This window comes from Rhineura floridana, chromosome 6 (assembly GCF_030035675.1).
Source record: "Rhineura floridana isolate rRhiFlo1 chromosome 6, rRhiFlo1.hap2, whole genome shotgun sequence".
Lineage (NCBI taxonomy): Eukaryota > Metazoa > Chordata > Lepidosauria > Squamata > Rhineuridae > Rhineura > Rhineura floridana.
In genome coordinates this window covers 22,186,359-22,204,072 of record NC_084485.1, presented here as the reverse complement: position 1 = coordinate 22,204,072, position 17,714 = coordinate 22,186,359, and the positions used below count along the sequence as shown (strand labels likewise).

The window sequence follows — 17,714 nt, the reverse complement described above, 5'->3', positions numbered from 1 at the left end:
TGTAATGTTTAGAACTGTGATTTTCAAATTTTCTACCTTTAAGCTAGGGGTGGGGAACCTCAGGCCTGGCAACTGAACGTGGCCCCCCAATATCTCTATCTGGCCCTTGGAACTCTTCAGATCACACCCCAAGTGTTTTTGCCCAGGTGGCAGTGGAGGCTGGTGGCTCTGATGCTGAGCACCTCGGATAGCTCCTTGAAAGTTCAGACTAAAACCTGGAGCAGATTCACTGCCCCACTGATGTCAGAGGCACCAATCTTCCCTGCTGACTGGAATGCGTCCTTGAACTCTGATAGTGATGATTCTTGCCTGCCTGGATGAAGGATAGAGAGGGGTGTTTACGTAGAAACTAACCTACTGTACAAAGGTAAAATTTACATTAGTTGCTCCAGCCACTTTGGCCCCACCAACCACTGGCATGTGGCCCTCAAAAGGTTGTCCAGAATGGAATGTGGCTCTGCCTTAAGGGAGCCCTTTCCTTGGCACCTCGTCTTGTCACAGAACCACAGCATATGGTAAGGGAATTCATGTGCTAGTTTGCTCACTCAGCTCCTGCGGAACAACAGCTAGGCGGTGAATCCGTCACTTTTGGTTTCTCTGAGTTTTCCAGTCATCAGTTTAGTTCTCTACATTTCCATATCAGTTTGCATTTAAAAACAAATTCTCATGAGAATTCGTATTTTCTTATGAATTTCTCTTAAAGTACTTTTTTTTAACAGTTTCCCCTAATACAATGCATTTTTGTAAGTTATTTTCAGTAACACATGCATTTTTAGGAGGAGGAGCTGCAGGCTGAGAGGGGCTGCTGCAGGGATGAGACTGTGCTGGGACCATCAAGGGGCAAGCTTTTCCACCTGCCTTGCCCTCCCCCCTGCTCTTAGTGACATTTTTCTGGGGACTGCCTTTTACCAGGAAGATGAATGCTTTTGGTTTGCTGTTCTTGTTTTTTAGAAATGTTAGCATTTTGTTACGATTTTTTTTTGGTAAATTGTATTGTTTTTATTTGTATTTTGTATTTCTGTGTAAGCTGCCTTGGGGGCCTATTTGGACGAAAGGCGGCCTAGAAATAAAATGTAACGTAACATTTTTATGCACACTTTACATGCATGTGCATTTCTGTACACATTACTTGGCTGGAGGAACATTTGGAGAAGTGTGAATTTCCACGGATGGCTGTGTTTCAGTTCGCTTCTTGTTGCAGAAAGCGCCATTTAGGAAAGTTTCCCTTTAAATGCAAACTGAATCAGATTTCTCCCTGCATCCCTACTTTATTATAGCCCTGCATGAACTGAGGGTACCAGCTAGAACACACCCAAGACTCTCCTGCAGTTACACATTGCAGAAGAAAATTTGTAAATGGCCATCACCTCCCCAATTCTGTCTCTCCACTTCCCTGGGATCAACAAGGCAACAGACATTTTTCTGACCAGACTTTTAAAACCTTGTTGTTCAACACACAAGTGAAATTAGATCACCATCTTGAGGCAAGCTCTTGTCACTGCACTCACTCTAACATTGTTGAATTGATAAAATATTTCTAATTCAGGTTGATCCTGAAGGTAGTGCCTACTTTGAGTGGTGTCCTTATTTCTGTTTTTTATGCAGTGAACTGGACACTTGTCCAGGAACGTGGGCCCCATCTGCACTATACATTTAAAGCAGTATCATTCCACTTTAAACAGTCATAGCGTCCCCCTTAAAGTACCCAGGGAACTGTATTTGTGAAGAGTGCTGAGAATTGTTAGGAGATCCCTGTTCCTCGCACAGAGCTACAATTCCCAGTGTGGTTTAACAGTCTTCACAGTTGAAGGCAGTATGCTTCTGAATACCAGTCTAGTTGGCCACTGTGAAAACAGGATGTTGGACTAGATGGCCCATTGGCCTGATCCAGCAGGCTCTTCTGATGTTCTTAACTTTCCAACATTTTACTTGAGAGGATCTGGTTTCTGAAGGCAACACATGCTAAAGAGACCAGCAGGAAGACAACGTTCAGAAAAATCTTTATTAAACATAATAAAAGGCAATCAAGTTCTCTCCTCCACCCCCAACAACAATTTCTACTCATAGGAAACATCAACATTCCAGTAACCATTTCCATTGCTTGCCTCAAAATGGTTGTAATACAGTATTACATTCTCATAGGCTGTAGGCAAAGCAAGACGTCAGCGTTATCTGCACCAGCGCCTTGCTTTTAAAAATGAGCAGAAGTTAGGAGGAGGAAACACACCTTCACAAAATATAACGTATCACACCTTATGATAATTATGAAATAGACAGCATAAACAATTCAGATTCCTTTGGGTAACATCTCAGTGAATCTGGAATGGTTAGCAATTCTTAAAAGTTAAAAAATAATGGCTGCAATCAGCTTGTGCTATACTTGCACCCAAGGTCTCTGCTGCTTAAGTAACGATCGAGGTTGATCACTATTTATAGGGGTGGGACAAGTGCCGAGAATTACTCCCTCCCACTTTCCATATCCAATTAATTGGCTCGATAAAAATGGATGGCAATATCCATCTCTTAGGCCGTGGTATCCCGTTGGATATAGAGAAACACGCCAAGAAGAATGTGAAATAATTACTGGGAAACAGTGCCATAAAACAGATTGTACGAAGTCATGTAAAATGAACTATATGCCAGCAAACTATGGTACTGAAGTATGAAAGCATTTTTAAATTGTGTGTGTGTTCTGTGTGACAAGAAAATAAGGGACCGAGTACACGGGCATGGGCGGGGGGGAAGAAACGTCATTTCCAGTTGTTGTGTCCATGACTATAGACATAGTATAAGAAGGATTATTAATATATTCAAAAAGACATACTGTATCCAACGCTAGTCCCACTCAAAGTAGACCCATTGACATTAATGAACCTAAGTTACTCATGTTCATGAGCTTCAATGGGTCTTTTCTGAGTAGCAGAACTAGCATTGGATACAACCTTATATTAATTCCTATAACCTGAGTGCAATTAAAATAGCAGCTTGCGAAATAAGTCTGAATGAACAGAGAACGAGGATTCTTGGACTCTATCAAAATGCAAACAGAGGACAGCCACTGCTGGCTGTGAACAGTTACAAGAGAAGAAAATGCTTCACTTCATAATTGTGCTAGCAAGTTAAATGGAAATACACAATACACAAACTAGTTTACAGATTACAACAGTTTTGTGTAATTTCTTTTTTTTAATACTCTTACGGGAAAACAGATTAGCAACACACTGTTTAAAAAATGGCTGGAGATTAATTGCCCAGAATGCATTGCAATCTTACATAAATATACAATCTCCTTTCAGGCTGTTTATAGACTTCTGCATTTAAGGGGCATAGCCTGAAGGCTTTTGTTGGTTTTAAAGAATGCTGAAGATGGCAAGATAGAGGCACTCTTTCCTAAAGGGTACAAACATATCACATTCTTTCTTATGCTACAATTCCCTCTGATCCAACAGGTTCACAAGTTTCAGAATCACTGTTTAATTAAGAGAGGATGGTAGAATGAGTGTACACATCACAGACCTATCTCGTACCACTTTAAACTCTCTGGAAAAAGAACTATCTTTGACTCCTGTCACATTTACTAAAGAGATCTGGATCAATGCCCCTGAGGAATAAATTCAAGTCACATTATAATTCCAACGCTTTTTAACTGAACTTGCAACTCTGAAGACAATGGAAGCAATCTGGAATCCAACAGCTTATTCAGGGGTGGCTTGTCCTTGGCAAGGGAGCCAGTTATTTGGAATGATTCCATTGAACCATTTTACCTCCAAGAACCTACTTTGAATTCTTGCATGCTGTTAACAGAACAATGCCAAAACACAGGCAGTTTCAGCAACCTTCAATGAATAACATTAGACAGAAACATCAAGTGGGTTTAATGCTTCGATGTATTCTGAGACGGCTGCTTTGCAAGCAGAGATATAAGAGGCGTCAACTGCCATCATTTGTCCATCAAGTTGAAGATCATCTCACAAGTATTCCCTGTTTTCTCATCATCCAAAATAACTTGTTTTTTCTCCCATGTCCCAACAGGAACACTGTGGGAAGCACAGAACGGAGAGGTCACACACGCAGCCACTGGGAGGGGGGGAGGGAGAGAGAGAGTAAAGGACATTTGTGGAGAATAAATATGTTGCCCCGATCCAACTGTGCATGTACAGAGCAGCTGGAGCTAAGTACCCAAAGCCCCCCCCCACATACCCCCGATTCTCCTCCCCACACTTGATAGCAACTTCTTTAAGGCCTATGAGTACTGCCTCAGCTACCCTGCAGTATTCATTGAAACCAGTATTATACCACTTTAAACAATCATGGCTTCCCCCCAGAATCCTGGAAACTGTAGTTTGTTAATGGTGCTGAGAGTTGTTAGGCGAACTCTGTTCCCCTCACAGAGCTACAATTCCCATTGTGGTTTAACAATCAATCCCTCTTCCCAGGAAGCTCTGGGAATGGTACCTCTGTGATGAGGAAGAAAGGTCTCTTAACAACTCTCAGCACCCTTAACAAACTACAGTTCCCAGGATTCTTTGGGGAAGCCATGACTGTTTAAAGTGGTATGATGCTTCTTTACATGTGAGGCCACAGCTAGGCGAGGAAACCAGGCACTTGATGATGATGACTATTATGATTGTGATTATTATGCCATATTGTATTATGTTGTCCACCACTTTGATATCCTTATGTTAAGCAGTATATAAATCTGTGTAATAAAATAAATAAATGAATACATGTTTGGTCTACAATGAACTGATCAGCAGTGCTTGCAATCCCCATTTTGGCCCAGTCAAGACTTTACTGCCCCACACCTGATGTCAATCATATATGACACCAGATGCAGGGCAGGTGGATGTGGCTTGGCCACAATGGCCTGCTGGTCCTAATTAGGCCCACAGGTTGGAGGGTTTCCACTGTTGATTGACCCCAACTGGCAACAGTGTGCTGATGTGAAACTAGACAACACAGCTTGCATCGAATGTAGCGCTAAGTAACTCATTCTGTTAACACAAGGATTTATGCGTATGCAGCGAAATGTCCTCCCCCTATGTGCCCCCTAAATTTGTTCTGGGGTTTTCCCCCAACCCTCTGGAGCTAATATGGGGAGAGTGTAGGGCACACGCAGAGGGAGAAGTGGGAAGTTCCATTGTGCACTAATGGAACTAGTGCATTGAATATAGTCCTTTGTATTTTATTTGCTTGTTTATTAACAACATGTATTTATTTTTTATTCCAACAGGCTTTTAGAATAAAAGGTGGTTAGGACAGTTTGTTGAGAGGTTGCTGCATTGTCTATTGCTTAATTGCACTATTTTAATTTGTTTTATTTATTTTAAGTGGATGTTAAATGTTTTAATCTTGCTAATGGTTTAATCTTGCTAATAGCAGCAAACATGGCGGTAGGAGCAACAGCTACGGGCGAGGGAGCTCCACAACGAACAGCTTTTATACGGTAATTTCTCCCTTGTTGGAGGTTACAATGCATTGGAAAATACGGGGCAGCCTCCCCCCTTCTTATGCCGTCACCCTCGGACCCGACCTGGATGCCAGCTATCAGAAATGCGATGTGAAACTCCCACCTACGCTAGGCCGCCGCTGCCATTTCTTGTTTGCTGGGTCGGAGCTGGGGGTGGGCTGCGGCCCTTTGGCAGGCCTGACGCCGCGGCCTATCTTCGGTGGCTGTGGCAATTTTCCGATGGCTGCTGGGATTGGGGCACGCCCCTGCAGCCCCCGCTGTCCTGCCATGTCGACCTTTGTTCGTTCCACCTTGTATCAGCCGCGTTTGCCTCTCAGCACCTTTGCCTTTGGCTTCTTAAGGAGAACTTCCCTGTTGGTCGCGTCTTCGTGGGGCCTGTTTGTGCCGCCCCCTCGCTGTTTACTACACTGGACGCTGGATGCTGAGAGTGAGAGGAGGTGCCGCTTTCGGTTTCGCAAATGACGCACCTTTTGGACTATACAGGCTAGAAGCCTTATTGAGCCTTACTTTAGTAGCTTTTACCTGGTTGTTTTAGTGTTATTGCTTGTGTTTTTGATGTTGTGATGTTTATATACCTTTACTTTGTACATCGCTCAGAGTGGCTGGGTCTCCAGCCAGATGGGCGACAAATAAATCGCATAAATAAATAAATAAATCTTATTTTAATGTAGAATTTTGAATGTTTTAATCATATGTATTTATGTTGTTGTAAGCCGCCCTGAGTTCCACTGGAAAATGGGCGGGGTATAAATAAAGATAATAAATAAATAAATGTATATCCCACCCTCCCAGCAGGGTGGAAACAAGAACTGCCCAGGACAGCTCAAATCATATTAAAAAAAAAAACCCTCCCCCACAAATGTAACTTCACCAAACAAAAAAATCAAATGGGAGACAAGCACAGCAGGAAAGAAACAGAGGCTCAGGAGGAAGATAGCTCATCAGTCTGGTAAGCCAAATGCTTGTCAGATGGCAGTAGAAGGTCAAAAGAGGGGAACCTCCCCAGGCAAGACATTTCAGAGCCTGGGAGTGTCCACAGAGAAGGCACCATTGATGGGATGCAAAAGGGTCTCTACAGCAGATTTTAAAGAACAGACAGGCTCCTACAGGGAGGAGATGGTCCCTAGGTATCCTGTACTTAGGCTATTGGTGCCAATGGAAGCTTGGGTGAAATAGCCCTGGGGGGGGGAGATTTTCACCTGGATTGCAGAACAGGGTGAAGGAGTTAAATCTCCCTCCCCCTTGCACACCACAGTCCTAAACCAGCTCCGTTCAAAAATAACCAGCAGTTCTTTTTAAAATAGAAACAAAAGACATTAGGTGCATACACCCACTTAACATTTCAACTAATCAGGTCCTAGGGCAGAGAACTTTTCCAGAACAATGACTGGAAAACATTCCAGGTCTATTATTTATTGTATTTGTATACTGCCCATAGCCGAAGCTCTCTGGGCGGTTTACAGTAACTAGAAATGCCAGGGGGCCGAATACAAGACCTTCTAAATACAAAGCATGTGCTTTATTACATGTTATGAATCGGCACCATGGTGATATTGACTGCCCCCACATCTCGCGCCATCTGGATGGGGGGTGATGTATAACCTGAATTTGGACACTACAGTAGCAGCGTGAAAAAAAGTGGATGAGCAAACAATGTGTGAGTTCTGCTACTTTTATTTCATGGGGATGTCCAAAGCCCCTCTACTGAATGCTGTTTTTAAGTGACGCGTAACTCAAGATACAAGTCCTAGCCACAAATTACTTGCATATATGGTTACATATAGAGCAGGGATGGGGAACCTCGCTCTGGGGGCCAAATGTGGCCCTCCAGGTCTCTCTGTCCACCCTTTGGGACTCCCCCCACTCCACACACCCCTCAAGTGCTTTTTCCTGGCTTGAAGCATTTGTGAAAATGCCTAGATGGAGAGAAGTGTACGTAGGGACCTTTGACACGTGCATGGCTGGAATGTTGCCAACTGTGCAAAGGTAAGAGACACAGCTGTTGCTCCACCCACTTTTGCCTTTGGCCCCGCCCACTAGTGGCACACAGATCCTGGAAGGTTGCTTATGAAACAATGTGGCCCTTGGGCTGAAGAAGGTATCCCCCCCCACCTTGGGTATATAGGAAGTCCGTGCTTTCAGCCCCCTCCCCTGGTGTCACATCTCTGTCCCCTCCCCCCCCAAAATCACATGTTGTGCATGGCTATGTGAGCAAAAAGCTCAATGAGAGCCCATGGTCACAAGCAGCAGCTCTGTGCAATCGGGGCACCTGAACGCCTGAAATCATCTCAGTTCTTACCTTCTCCTTTAGTGTCATGGGTCAAGCCGTTGTTTTCTTTCTTTTTGCTCTTGCTTCCCTTTCTGGGCTGAACAGTCCTCAACTCTCCACAGTTTTCGGCATGCTTACGCATATTATTCTGCCCGGCATAAAGGATCAAAAGCAAGATTTACTAATCTGGTAAATTATGCCCAGTATCTATCTGTCTGACATAGAGGTTACAGTCAGAAATCCAAGCAAGCATAGTACTTAGGACCAACATGAACTCATTGAGGCTTGTGGTGGAAATTTATTTATTTATTTATTTATTTATTTATTTGATTATCAAATTTCTATCCCGCCCTTCCTCCCAGTAGGAGCCCAGGGCAGCAAACAAAATAACTAAAAACAATCTAAAACATCATAAAAACAGACTTGAAAATACATTAAAACAAAACATCTTTAAACAAAACATCTCTCAAAATATCTCTCTTAAAAAAGCTTTAAAAACATTGTAATAAGCAATTCCAACACAGAAGCAGACTGGGATAAGGCCTCCACTTAAAAGGCTTGCTGAAAGAGGAATGTCTTCAGTAGGTGCCGAAAAGATAACAGAGATGGTGCCTGTCTAATATTTAATGTACAAATCATGCCTTGACATCACGCTGAGTGACATCATGACAGCGTAATGTCTTAAAAAATATGTGATAGATATAAACATCATGTATTCATTCACTCATAATATAATCGTAAGATTCATTACACTGTTCTTGTTTTATGGATGGATTTTTTTTTGTTTTTATTGATATATTTCTTTGACTTTTTGGTTACAATGCTGTCACACAGATTTCTTATAATTTTTTTTAATATAAACCACTTATGGAGCTTGCATATTAAGTTATACATAAATTCTATGAAGCAATTAACAATGGCTTCTTATTTTGTTGTGTTTTATGCAAACAGCTTTAGGATCGTGCATATTTTATTTTATTTTATTTAAGTTTCTATCCCACCCTTCCTCTCAGGGTGGCAAACGACGAAGCTGAAAAACAGCACCATTAAAAACAAATTAAGTAAAAAGAGTTAAAACATGAAGAACATCTAAAAACATTTTCAAATATATTGAGTAGATGATGATGATTGATGATAATAATGCATTATTGCATTAAAATGGTCAGGGATGATAGGAATCATAGTCCAGCACCTTCTGGAAGGCCAAAGGCGGCTCCACACTCCTCCTGCAGATCCTAGGATGTTTATAGTTCGCAGGGTGCAGTTGCAGCTACACAGGGAAACATGAACCTGCCTTATATTGGGTCAGATCATTGGTCCATCTAGCTTAGCACTGCCTATACCGACCGTCAGAGGCTCTCCTGGGTTTCAGGACAGAGGGTCTCCCAGCTCCAGCGATGCCAGGAATGAAATGTAGGACCTTCTGCATGCAAGTTGCTCTCCTTCTGAGCCACAGCCCTGAGCACTACCTTCACCTCTGACCGCCTCACTCTGGCCATCTCTTCAGCATCTGCCCTTATTACTTGTCCCACCTCTCTTGATGCCGTTGGTCGATCTGTCTCAAGTCAACGTTTGGAGCCGCAGGCCATGGGTTTTATGCTAGCTTGCCATTGGCATTATGCTGCTCTGGTGTGGCGGATGGGACGGGCACTCTAGGAACAGACAGCGGCATCCTTGGAAAAGATGGGAGAACTCTGAATTCAAATTCTAGTGGCTCAGAAATTTTTCAGTAAGGGGAGCAGTGACACCTATGGCATTGAAGCAGGGACCAAAACTTGGTATTTTGCAAGCCTCGTACCAGCTCAGTTCTATTTGTCTGTTTAGAATGGGTGTCGTCAACATGACGCCCGTGGGCATAATGGGACCCTTGAGGTCTTCCTGTGGGGCCTACAAAGCCTCTGAGCCCCCAACTCACTGCCCGGTTCTTTACGGAGTGGTGGTGGTGACCTTTTCCTCCCCTGAAAAGTACACTTCCACTTCCTCTTACAGCTCTATGTGCTTTTCAAGGCTTAGTTTGATTCTGCGGGATCTGACATTTACCCAGATGCCTCGGAAAAGCTAAGCGTGTCTGTGTGCTCTCTCTCTCTCTCGGGGGCAGGGTGCTGATCAGAGGGGGCAATGCCCACAGCAGCCACTCGCTTAAAAATCCAAATGTGCCCACAGGCCTAAAAAGGCTAGCAACCCCTGGATTATCACAGCATTATTTGGTCTGAATGGCAATGCCTCTCCAGAGAGCACCCCTCTCTGCCTTGATGCCAAGCAAAGAACACAACAATGGATGAGAATGTCACAATGCTGAATTCTGCAGCCAGTACCAGATCTTTGTTATTATACTTGCATGGAACCCACGGAGAGCCCACAGTTCTGGATATATTTGACTGCAGACACCTTCAAGGTGGCTCCTTTATGAAGCAAGTCGACTTACCCAGCGTGAATAGCCCTTGCTGCATTTTGGACATTCATAGACTCTTGGCTGAAAACTGGAGTCATGGTATTTCTTGAAGTGAACTGTCAGAAGCTGTTTCTGACGAAAACGTTTGCTGCAAGACATGCAAACAAAGGGTTTCTCGCCTGTGTGTGTCCGCTTGTGCATAATCATATGGCGTTCCTGGAGGGGGGGGGAAAGGAGAAGAACTGACTAAAATAAAACCCAACCATTTCAATAACAACCTGGAAAGGTACAGACCTATCCCTAAAGAGTTAAATATCCTTTGTGTTAGAGGGCGGAGCAAAATCGCCATACTTCTTAGGGCTTTCCACAAGAGCCCTCCATGCATTCCCTGAAGACTACTGACCCTGCCTCCCAACTTTAGTGTGCCTGCTGGCCACACCCCTATGTTTGGCAGGGGGACTGAATGGAGGACAAGCCTGGCGCCATACTCAGGGAGGTGGTCCTTGCCACTGTGCCTCCAATGACCCCCCCCACCCTGATATGGCTGCAACAGTGCATGGCTTTTTTTCCTGCTGCTGCTGCTGTAATGCGAACAGCAGCACCGCTGACCACCCTCCCTGGTTGGCATTTTAGTGGTGGACAAGCAGTGCTCCTGCTTTTGAATGGGAGCCAAACTCAGCTCCCATTCACAGTTGTCCTGGCTCCCGACCAGAGAAGCAGACTCAGGACTCAAAGGCTGAGTTTTACACAAAGCTTTATTCCAGACATCAGTGTAGGAATGCAGTATCAGGCATTCTAGGCATGATTCAGGATACATAAGAGGAGTAGACTAGACATATCTCAGAAGCGGGCTAGGCATCCCTCATAAACAGGCTAGACAAATCTCAAGATACAAACTAGGCGGGTGAAAGTAACAGCAGACCACATATCTCCGGATATAAACTAGGTATGCAGAGGCAATGGCAAACTGTTGTTGCTATGCCTTAATCTCATCCACCCATCCTAAATATAAGAGAGGTGGGCAGGCACATACTTGTCTGAGCATTCTCTAGTACTTTCTTGCTTTTGCTGCAAGGCTTGGGCTTTTCCTAGAAGCAGAGAGCATTTTCTGAAGCTGTCTCTTTTCTAATCTCCTTCATCTTGGTGAAAGCATAAACTCAGGCTCTGACAGACTGCTTTCAATTTCCTCTTTCTAGAAGACTCCAGGTTGTTTATTAAGTGTTCAGAAGCAAGGTCTGGATACCAGTAAGGAAACCTTGTCAATTTTCAGAGACAAGGGGGACTGATGGGCTACATTAACCTCAATAAATTCAGAGTTGCCAAAGGCTTCTGGAAGTGCCTCCTCCAGGATTTCCTAGTCCCTACCCCAACATCTGTAATCCCCTTTTTATCCTCCCAATCTTGCCAAAGGTTCTGCTTGAGGCCCATGGCAGCAGTGGCAAGCCACCATCTTAATTCACTTAGCATATAATGCCTATAGATATCTAGGCTGGGGCATTGCATTTTGGATAAGTAAAGATGGAGGAAGGTCACCGTGGATAGGAGTCTGCTCCCACTCAAATGCAGCACTGCTGTCCACCTACCACTAAATCAGGTGTCTGGTAGCCCAGGAGGAAAGGCGGTGCAAATGGATCAGGGTGGTGAGGGGCCCTTCTGAGCCCCTTATCTAGTTCCCAACCTGATGGGGAACCAATGTGCACAACTATCCTGCTGGGCTCCTGCTGGAAGGGCGGGATATAAATCAAATAAATAAATAAATAAACTATTTGGCAGCCCCACCGCACACTATTGGGAACCCGGGTTGTGCAGAGTTCCCAATAACATGGAGAAGGCTATGGTTTATATGGAGCACTAAGTAACTTGTGCCATTAGCACAAGGATTTACACTTGTGCAACAGACCTCCCTCCCCCTAAATCCACTCTGGGGGCTCCCTGAACCCTTTGGAGCAGATCTGGAGAGAGTGTGAGGCACACGTGGGGTGAGGAGAGAGGGGAAAGTTCTGTTGTGCAAGCGTACATTATTGAGCTAATGGAGTGAGTTCAGTGGATGTTATCCTATGTGTGCACAGCTGAATGTACGTAGACTCTCCATTCAGACCTCCCAAATACAAGGAGGTCAGGAGCAGAGGCAGCAGTCATGTTGTTACTGGGGAAGGGTCCAGAAGGAGCAGCTCCTTTCCCCCCAATTCACTGAAAAGAAGGGTGGCTCTTGTGAAAAGGGCTCTTATTAAAATCTACAAGTTTATTTTTCATTTTAATATTTGTCTGTTTCTCCCACATCAGGAAAGGCTGGAGCTTGAAAGATAAAGGGTGATGGTAGTCCTGAAAGCTGGCTAGGAACCCAGGCACCTGGCGTGAGGATCTCCAGGCCTTTGGCTATAGCTCTTCAGGGTCACTGGCAGTGTGGCGATGGGCTGGGGTGGGGGGTATTTTGCTTCCCCTCCAAGGAGACCTCAGGTTCCAGGTCTGGCCACAAAAATGTGTCTTTCCTTGACTGACTGATATACATTTACAAAGAATTCATGTGAAACACACTTTTATGCCCTGATCAACAACTAGTTGCCAACAGGGACTGTATTTTGAAGGACAAGCAACACTGAATTCCTCCACTAATTCTTGCATGAAGAAGGATACAGGTAAAGGGCTGTTTAAATCCTCTCAACACCTATGCAAACAGCAGCACAGGCCTGGGCAAAGGTCTCCCCTTCCAACATTGGCCATTCACTGCTATTTGCCATGTTTTACTTCATATATGTCAGAATGAGCAGCCGACGTGCATAAGGAGAGGCCTCTGAATGAAAAGAGCCTCTGTTGCTGTTCTCTATGGGCAGGAGAAAGCTGAAGGGGCCTTTGCCTCTGTCAAAACACATGTGGCAGAAAGTGGCCGAGGTGCACAACAAATGCACAGGAAGCTGCATTATACCAAGTCAGACCGTTGGTCCATCTAGCTCAGTACTGTCTACACTGACTGGCAGTGGCTCTCCTGGGTTTTAGACAGGGAGTCTTTCCCAGCTCTACCTAGAGATGCGGGGATTGAACCTGGGACCTTCGGCATGCAAGGCAGATGTTCTATGACTGAGTTACGGTCCTTATCCGAGGAAGTGTCCTTAGACGCATGGATGCAATGGTGAGGAAGGGGGCAGATGAAAAGCTGCTGGCGACTGAATCCAGGGCTGGCTACCCAGATGCCTAGCCCTGTTTTAATGCCAGTTTTCAGCTACTCAAGAATAGAATGGGCCTGAGTGAAAGGCTTCTGCTTTAGTTCGAGTTCATTTCAAAAATAAACCCTTACAACACACATACACAACAACAACCTCATTATCAGAGCCTGCCAGGAGTACAGACATAAGTTTTTAATAGAATGAGTTATGCTGAGATTACTAATGCAGCAAAGCAAACAAATAAATACACCGTGGAGAACTGGCCCAACTAAATGTAAGCATTTTAATTCAAACTCTGTTCCAAAGGCCTGCCAAGAGGATGAAGTGTAAATGTTCATTTCTGCATACGCCTAAGCCAAGAAATGGAAAAAAAAGTGCACCCCCAGCCTTCATTTATTTTAAAAAGAAAGGATGAGATTGAGATTGAAGAAGATATGACTGGAAAACCTAATGGGAGCAGAGATGAGGGCCCAATGGCATGTCGAGTTAAATAATAAATAATAATAAACTTTATTTCTACCCCGCCCTTTTTCCAATAGGACTCAGTGCGGCTTACAACTAAAAACACCACCATTAAAACATACAGAAATATACAATTAAAATAAAATTAAACTATGAGAAAAATTAAAAACCATAAAACATACGTTAAAAACAGCAGACAATTTAAAATAATAAAATCATATACTGTAGTCACCAATCCTATGACATTTAATCTTGGTCGTTCTCTATCCCAAATGCCCGTTGAAATAAAACAGTCTTTACTTGTCGCTGGAAAGACGGCAAGGAGGGAGCTAATCGCACCTCACTCGGAAGGGAGTTCCATAGCCTAGGGGTGGCCACCGAAAAGGCCCTATCTCGTGTCCGGGTCATATGTACTTGCGAAGGTGTGGGGAGCACAAGAAGGGCCTCACCTGAAGATCTCAAATCCCGGACAGGTTCATGTAGGGAGATACGATCTGTCAAATAGCCTGGACCTGAGCCGTATAGGGCTTTGTAGGTGAAAACCAGCACTTTGAATTGTGACCGGAAACAAATTGGCAGCCAGTGGAGCTGTTGTAACAGGGGAGTTGTATGGTCCCTGTAACCAGCCCCGGTTAACACTCTGGCTGCAGCTCAGAGTTCTTAATGTTTTCAAAAAAATCTTGGATAAATGGGTCACTTTTATTTTGAAGAAAATGCAGCCGCACAGCTGCAGCCACAAAGCCCCAATCCAGAATGTGTTTGCAAGATCACTCGCTGTTTTCTTTTCAGTATAAGGGTTTTGCTTAGGCTCAATGGGCCCTCAGAGCTCCAGAAACCTCTATAATTTATTGAGGGGTTCTGGCGAGTCCTTTATTCCTCCCAGAAGAAAGTTCAGGACTCTTCTCACCATTGAATAATGAATAACAGATTTCTAGGATGAATAACTTTCTAGGTTAGATTCTCTGTAGAAACAGTAGTAACATGGGAAAGAAGCAAAATAAGAAGACCAACAAACATACAAAAAATGTAATTCTTCATCTGTGGAGTTGTAGTCCTGATTGCAGGTGTTACTACCACTCACCATATGCTCAGAAGCACAGGCTACCAAATTCTTCCAAGCTGCACAGGAAGTGGATTGAACTGTGAAAGATCAACTCAAATTGTTTGTATTTTTACAAATCTGTAGGGCATTACAATACCTCAGGAGGTCAGGTCTCTTGCTCCCCTGGTGCATTCACTATAGCTGCTCAACTTCCCTGCTTTATAAAGTTTGATATAAATATCTGTTGGCTACAGGTACATTCTCAAACCACACGGGTTTTTTTTGCCTATTGGTGAATTTCTCTGCTTTTTAATCTGGGAGGTAAGAAATGGGATCCTATGCAAGTTTGCTGAGAATGGATTGATCATTTGCTTATTGAGTTCAATAGGATTTACTCCCTTGTAATCATGCTTAGGATAGGTGAAACTGACCACAAGAGGGGGAGGAGGGAGGGGAGAGGGGGGATAAGAGCCGGAGGGCAGATCTGATCATTTGCATGCTTATTGAGTTCAGTGGGATTTACTCCCATGCAATCATGCTTAGGATAGGTGAAACTGAGCATGGGGGAAGGGGAAGAGGAAGGGAGGAGGAGGGTAGAGGAGAGGGAGAGGGGGAAGGGATACAGGGAGAGAGGAGGAAGGAAAGGAGGGAGGCAATGGGAGGGAGGAGGAGAGGGCAGGTTTGACAATTTGCATGCTTATTGAGTTCAGTGGGATTTACTCCTGTGCAATCATGCTTAGAATAGGTAAAACTGAGCTGGGGGAGGGACAGGGAGGGAGAAAGGGAGAGGGGAGGGGAGGAGTAGGGGGAGAGGAGATTGGGTGGGTGGGCACTGGGCAGAGGGAAAGCCCCTTTCCTTTCCAAAAGGAAAACATTATTAACAGTATCCTTATTTTGGGGGGTTTCTCCCAATTTTTTATTCTATAGCAAACACATGTAGTTTCCCACCCAAATTTAAACCAAAGCTGTCCTTGGCCACATCTACACCAAACCTTTATTCCACCTTAAACAGTCATGCCTTCCCGCAAAGAATCCTGGGAAGTGCAGTTTGTGAAGAGTACTGAGAGTTGTTAGGAGACACCCTATTCCTCCTCACAGAGCTACAATCACCAATCTCCGGGAAGAGGGCTGACTCTTAAACTACTCTGTCAAGGGAATATGAGTCTCCTAAAAGCTTTCAGCACCCTTCACAAATTACACTTCCCAGGATTCTCTGGGGAAAGCCATGACTGTTTAAAGTGAACTACTGCAGGGCTCGGTCCTGGGCCCAGTGCTCTTCAACATTTTTATTAATGACTTGGATGAGGAGGTGCAGGGAATCTTATCAAATTTGCAGATGATACAAAATTGAGAGGGACAGGTAATACCCTGGAGGACAGAAACAAAATTCAAAGCAATCTGGATAGGATGGAGCACTTGGCTGAAAACAGCAGAATGATTTAACAGGGGTAAGTGCAAAGTTCTACACCTAGGAAAAAGAAACCAAATCCAGTGTTATAAGATGGGGGATACGTGGATCAGCAATACTATACACGAGAAGGATCTTGTGATTGTAGCTGATCAAAGCTGAATATAAGCTAAGAGTGCAATGTGGCTGCAAAAAACACAAATGCTATTTTAGGCTGCATTAACAGAAATACAGTTTCCAAATCACATGAAGTAGTAGTTCCCCTCTATTCAGCACTGGTTAGACCTCATCTTGAGCACTGCATCCAGTTTTGGACACCGCAATTTAAGAAGGATTCAGACAAACTGGAACAGGTTCAGAGGAGGGCAACAAGGGTGATCAGGGGACTTGAAACAAAGCCCTATGAGGAGAGACTGAAAGAACAGCGCACGTTTAGCCTTGAGAAAACTGAGGGGAGATATGATAGCACTCTTCGAGTACTTGAAAAGTTCTCACACAGAGGGCCAGGATCTCTTCTCAATCATCCCAGAGTGCAGGACACGGAATAATGGTCTTAAGTTGCAGGAAGCCAGATTTCAATTGAACATCAGAAAAAACATCCTAACTATTAGAGCCATACGACAATGGAACCAATGACCTAGGGGGGTAGTGGGCCCTCTAACACTGCGGGGATTCAAGAGGCAGCTGGACAGCCACCTGTTAGGTATGCTTTAATTTGGATTTCTGCATAGAGCAGGGGTTGGACTCAATGGCCTTATAGGCCCCTTCCAAATCTACACTTCTATGATTCTATGAAATGTCTGGTGTGCGAGTGGCCCCGATTAGCCAAGCCAAACAGCTGTTAGTCTGGCTTTTAGAACACTGACAGCTGGTTCCTACTGAGCATGCCCATGCTTATCATAAACTTTAATGTTAATTTTCTTAATTAAAAATCAACCATGCATTTTTTTAAATGTTTAAACTGCAGAATATGAAGGTCAAAGTACAGGGCAAGGTCAGTAATAGGATTACAGGTACTCTGTGAATGTGTCTGATTTTTAATTAATTTCAACAAATTATGAGACCAAAAGGTCTGGATTTCTCTCTCTCTCTAGTTTTACACTTTGAACCATTGATTCTCTCTCAGTGTTTTGTGTATTGCCGTGAAAACTTACAGGGTTGTTAAGCAAGCGTTTCTGAGTTTAGGGCTATAAGTTTTGTAAGGTTTTGTTTTGAAATGCGCTTATGGGAAGTAGCAGAATGGCATGGGGGGTATTTTCAATTTAACATTGCGGAATGTGAAAAATCCATGCTGGTTATAGTATACACTCTTGTGGCTGTATAATTCATTTTTAACAGAACACAGAAAACTGTCTTATACCAAACCATATCATTGGCCCCTCTAGCTCATTATTGTTTACACTGAGCAGCAGCAGTTCTCCAGGGTTTCAGGAAGGCTGCTCTCCCAACTGTACCTGGAGGTGCAGATGCTCTACCATTGAGCTACAGCCCTTCTCAAAGGGACACAGGA

General features: G+C 44.0%; 1 protein-coding gene across 1 annotated transcript in view; it reads right to left on the bottom strand.

The window, feature by feature from the left end:
- Positions 1–3,940: 3,940 nt before the first annotated feature.
- CTCFL (CCCTC-binding factor like) overlaps positions 3,941–17,714 on the bottom strand; it is a 36,504-nt gene continuing 22,730 nt past the window's right edge. Inside the window, exons 8-10 of the mRNA XM_061630165.1 lie at positions 10,165–10,347; positions 7,770–7,887; positions 3,941–4,077 (exon numbers count right to left, since the gene is read on the bottom strand). Coding sequence (XP_061486149.1) covers positions 3,941–4,077; positions 7,770–7,887; positions 10,165–10,347 — 438 coding nt within the window. The remainder of the gene's footprint in view (positions 4,078–7,769; positions 7,888–10,164; positions 10,348–17,714) is intronic.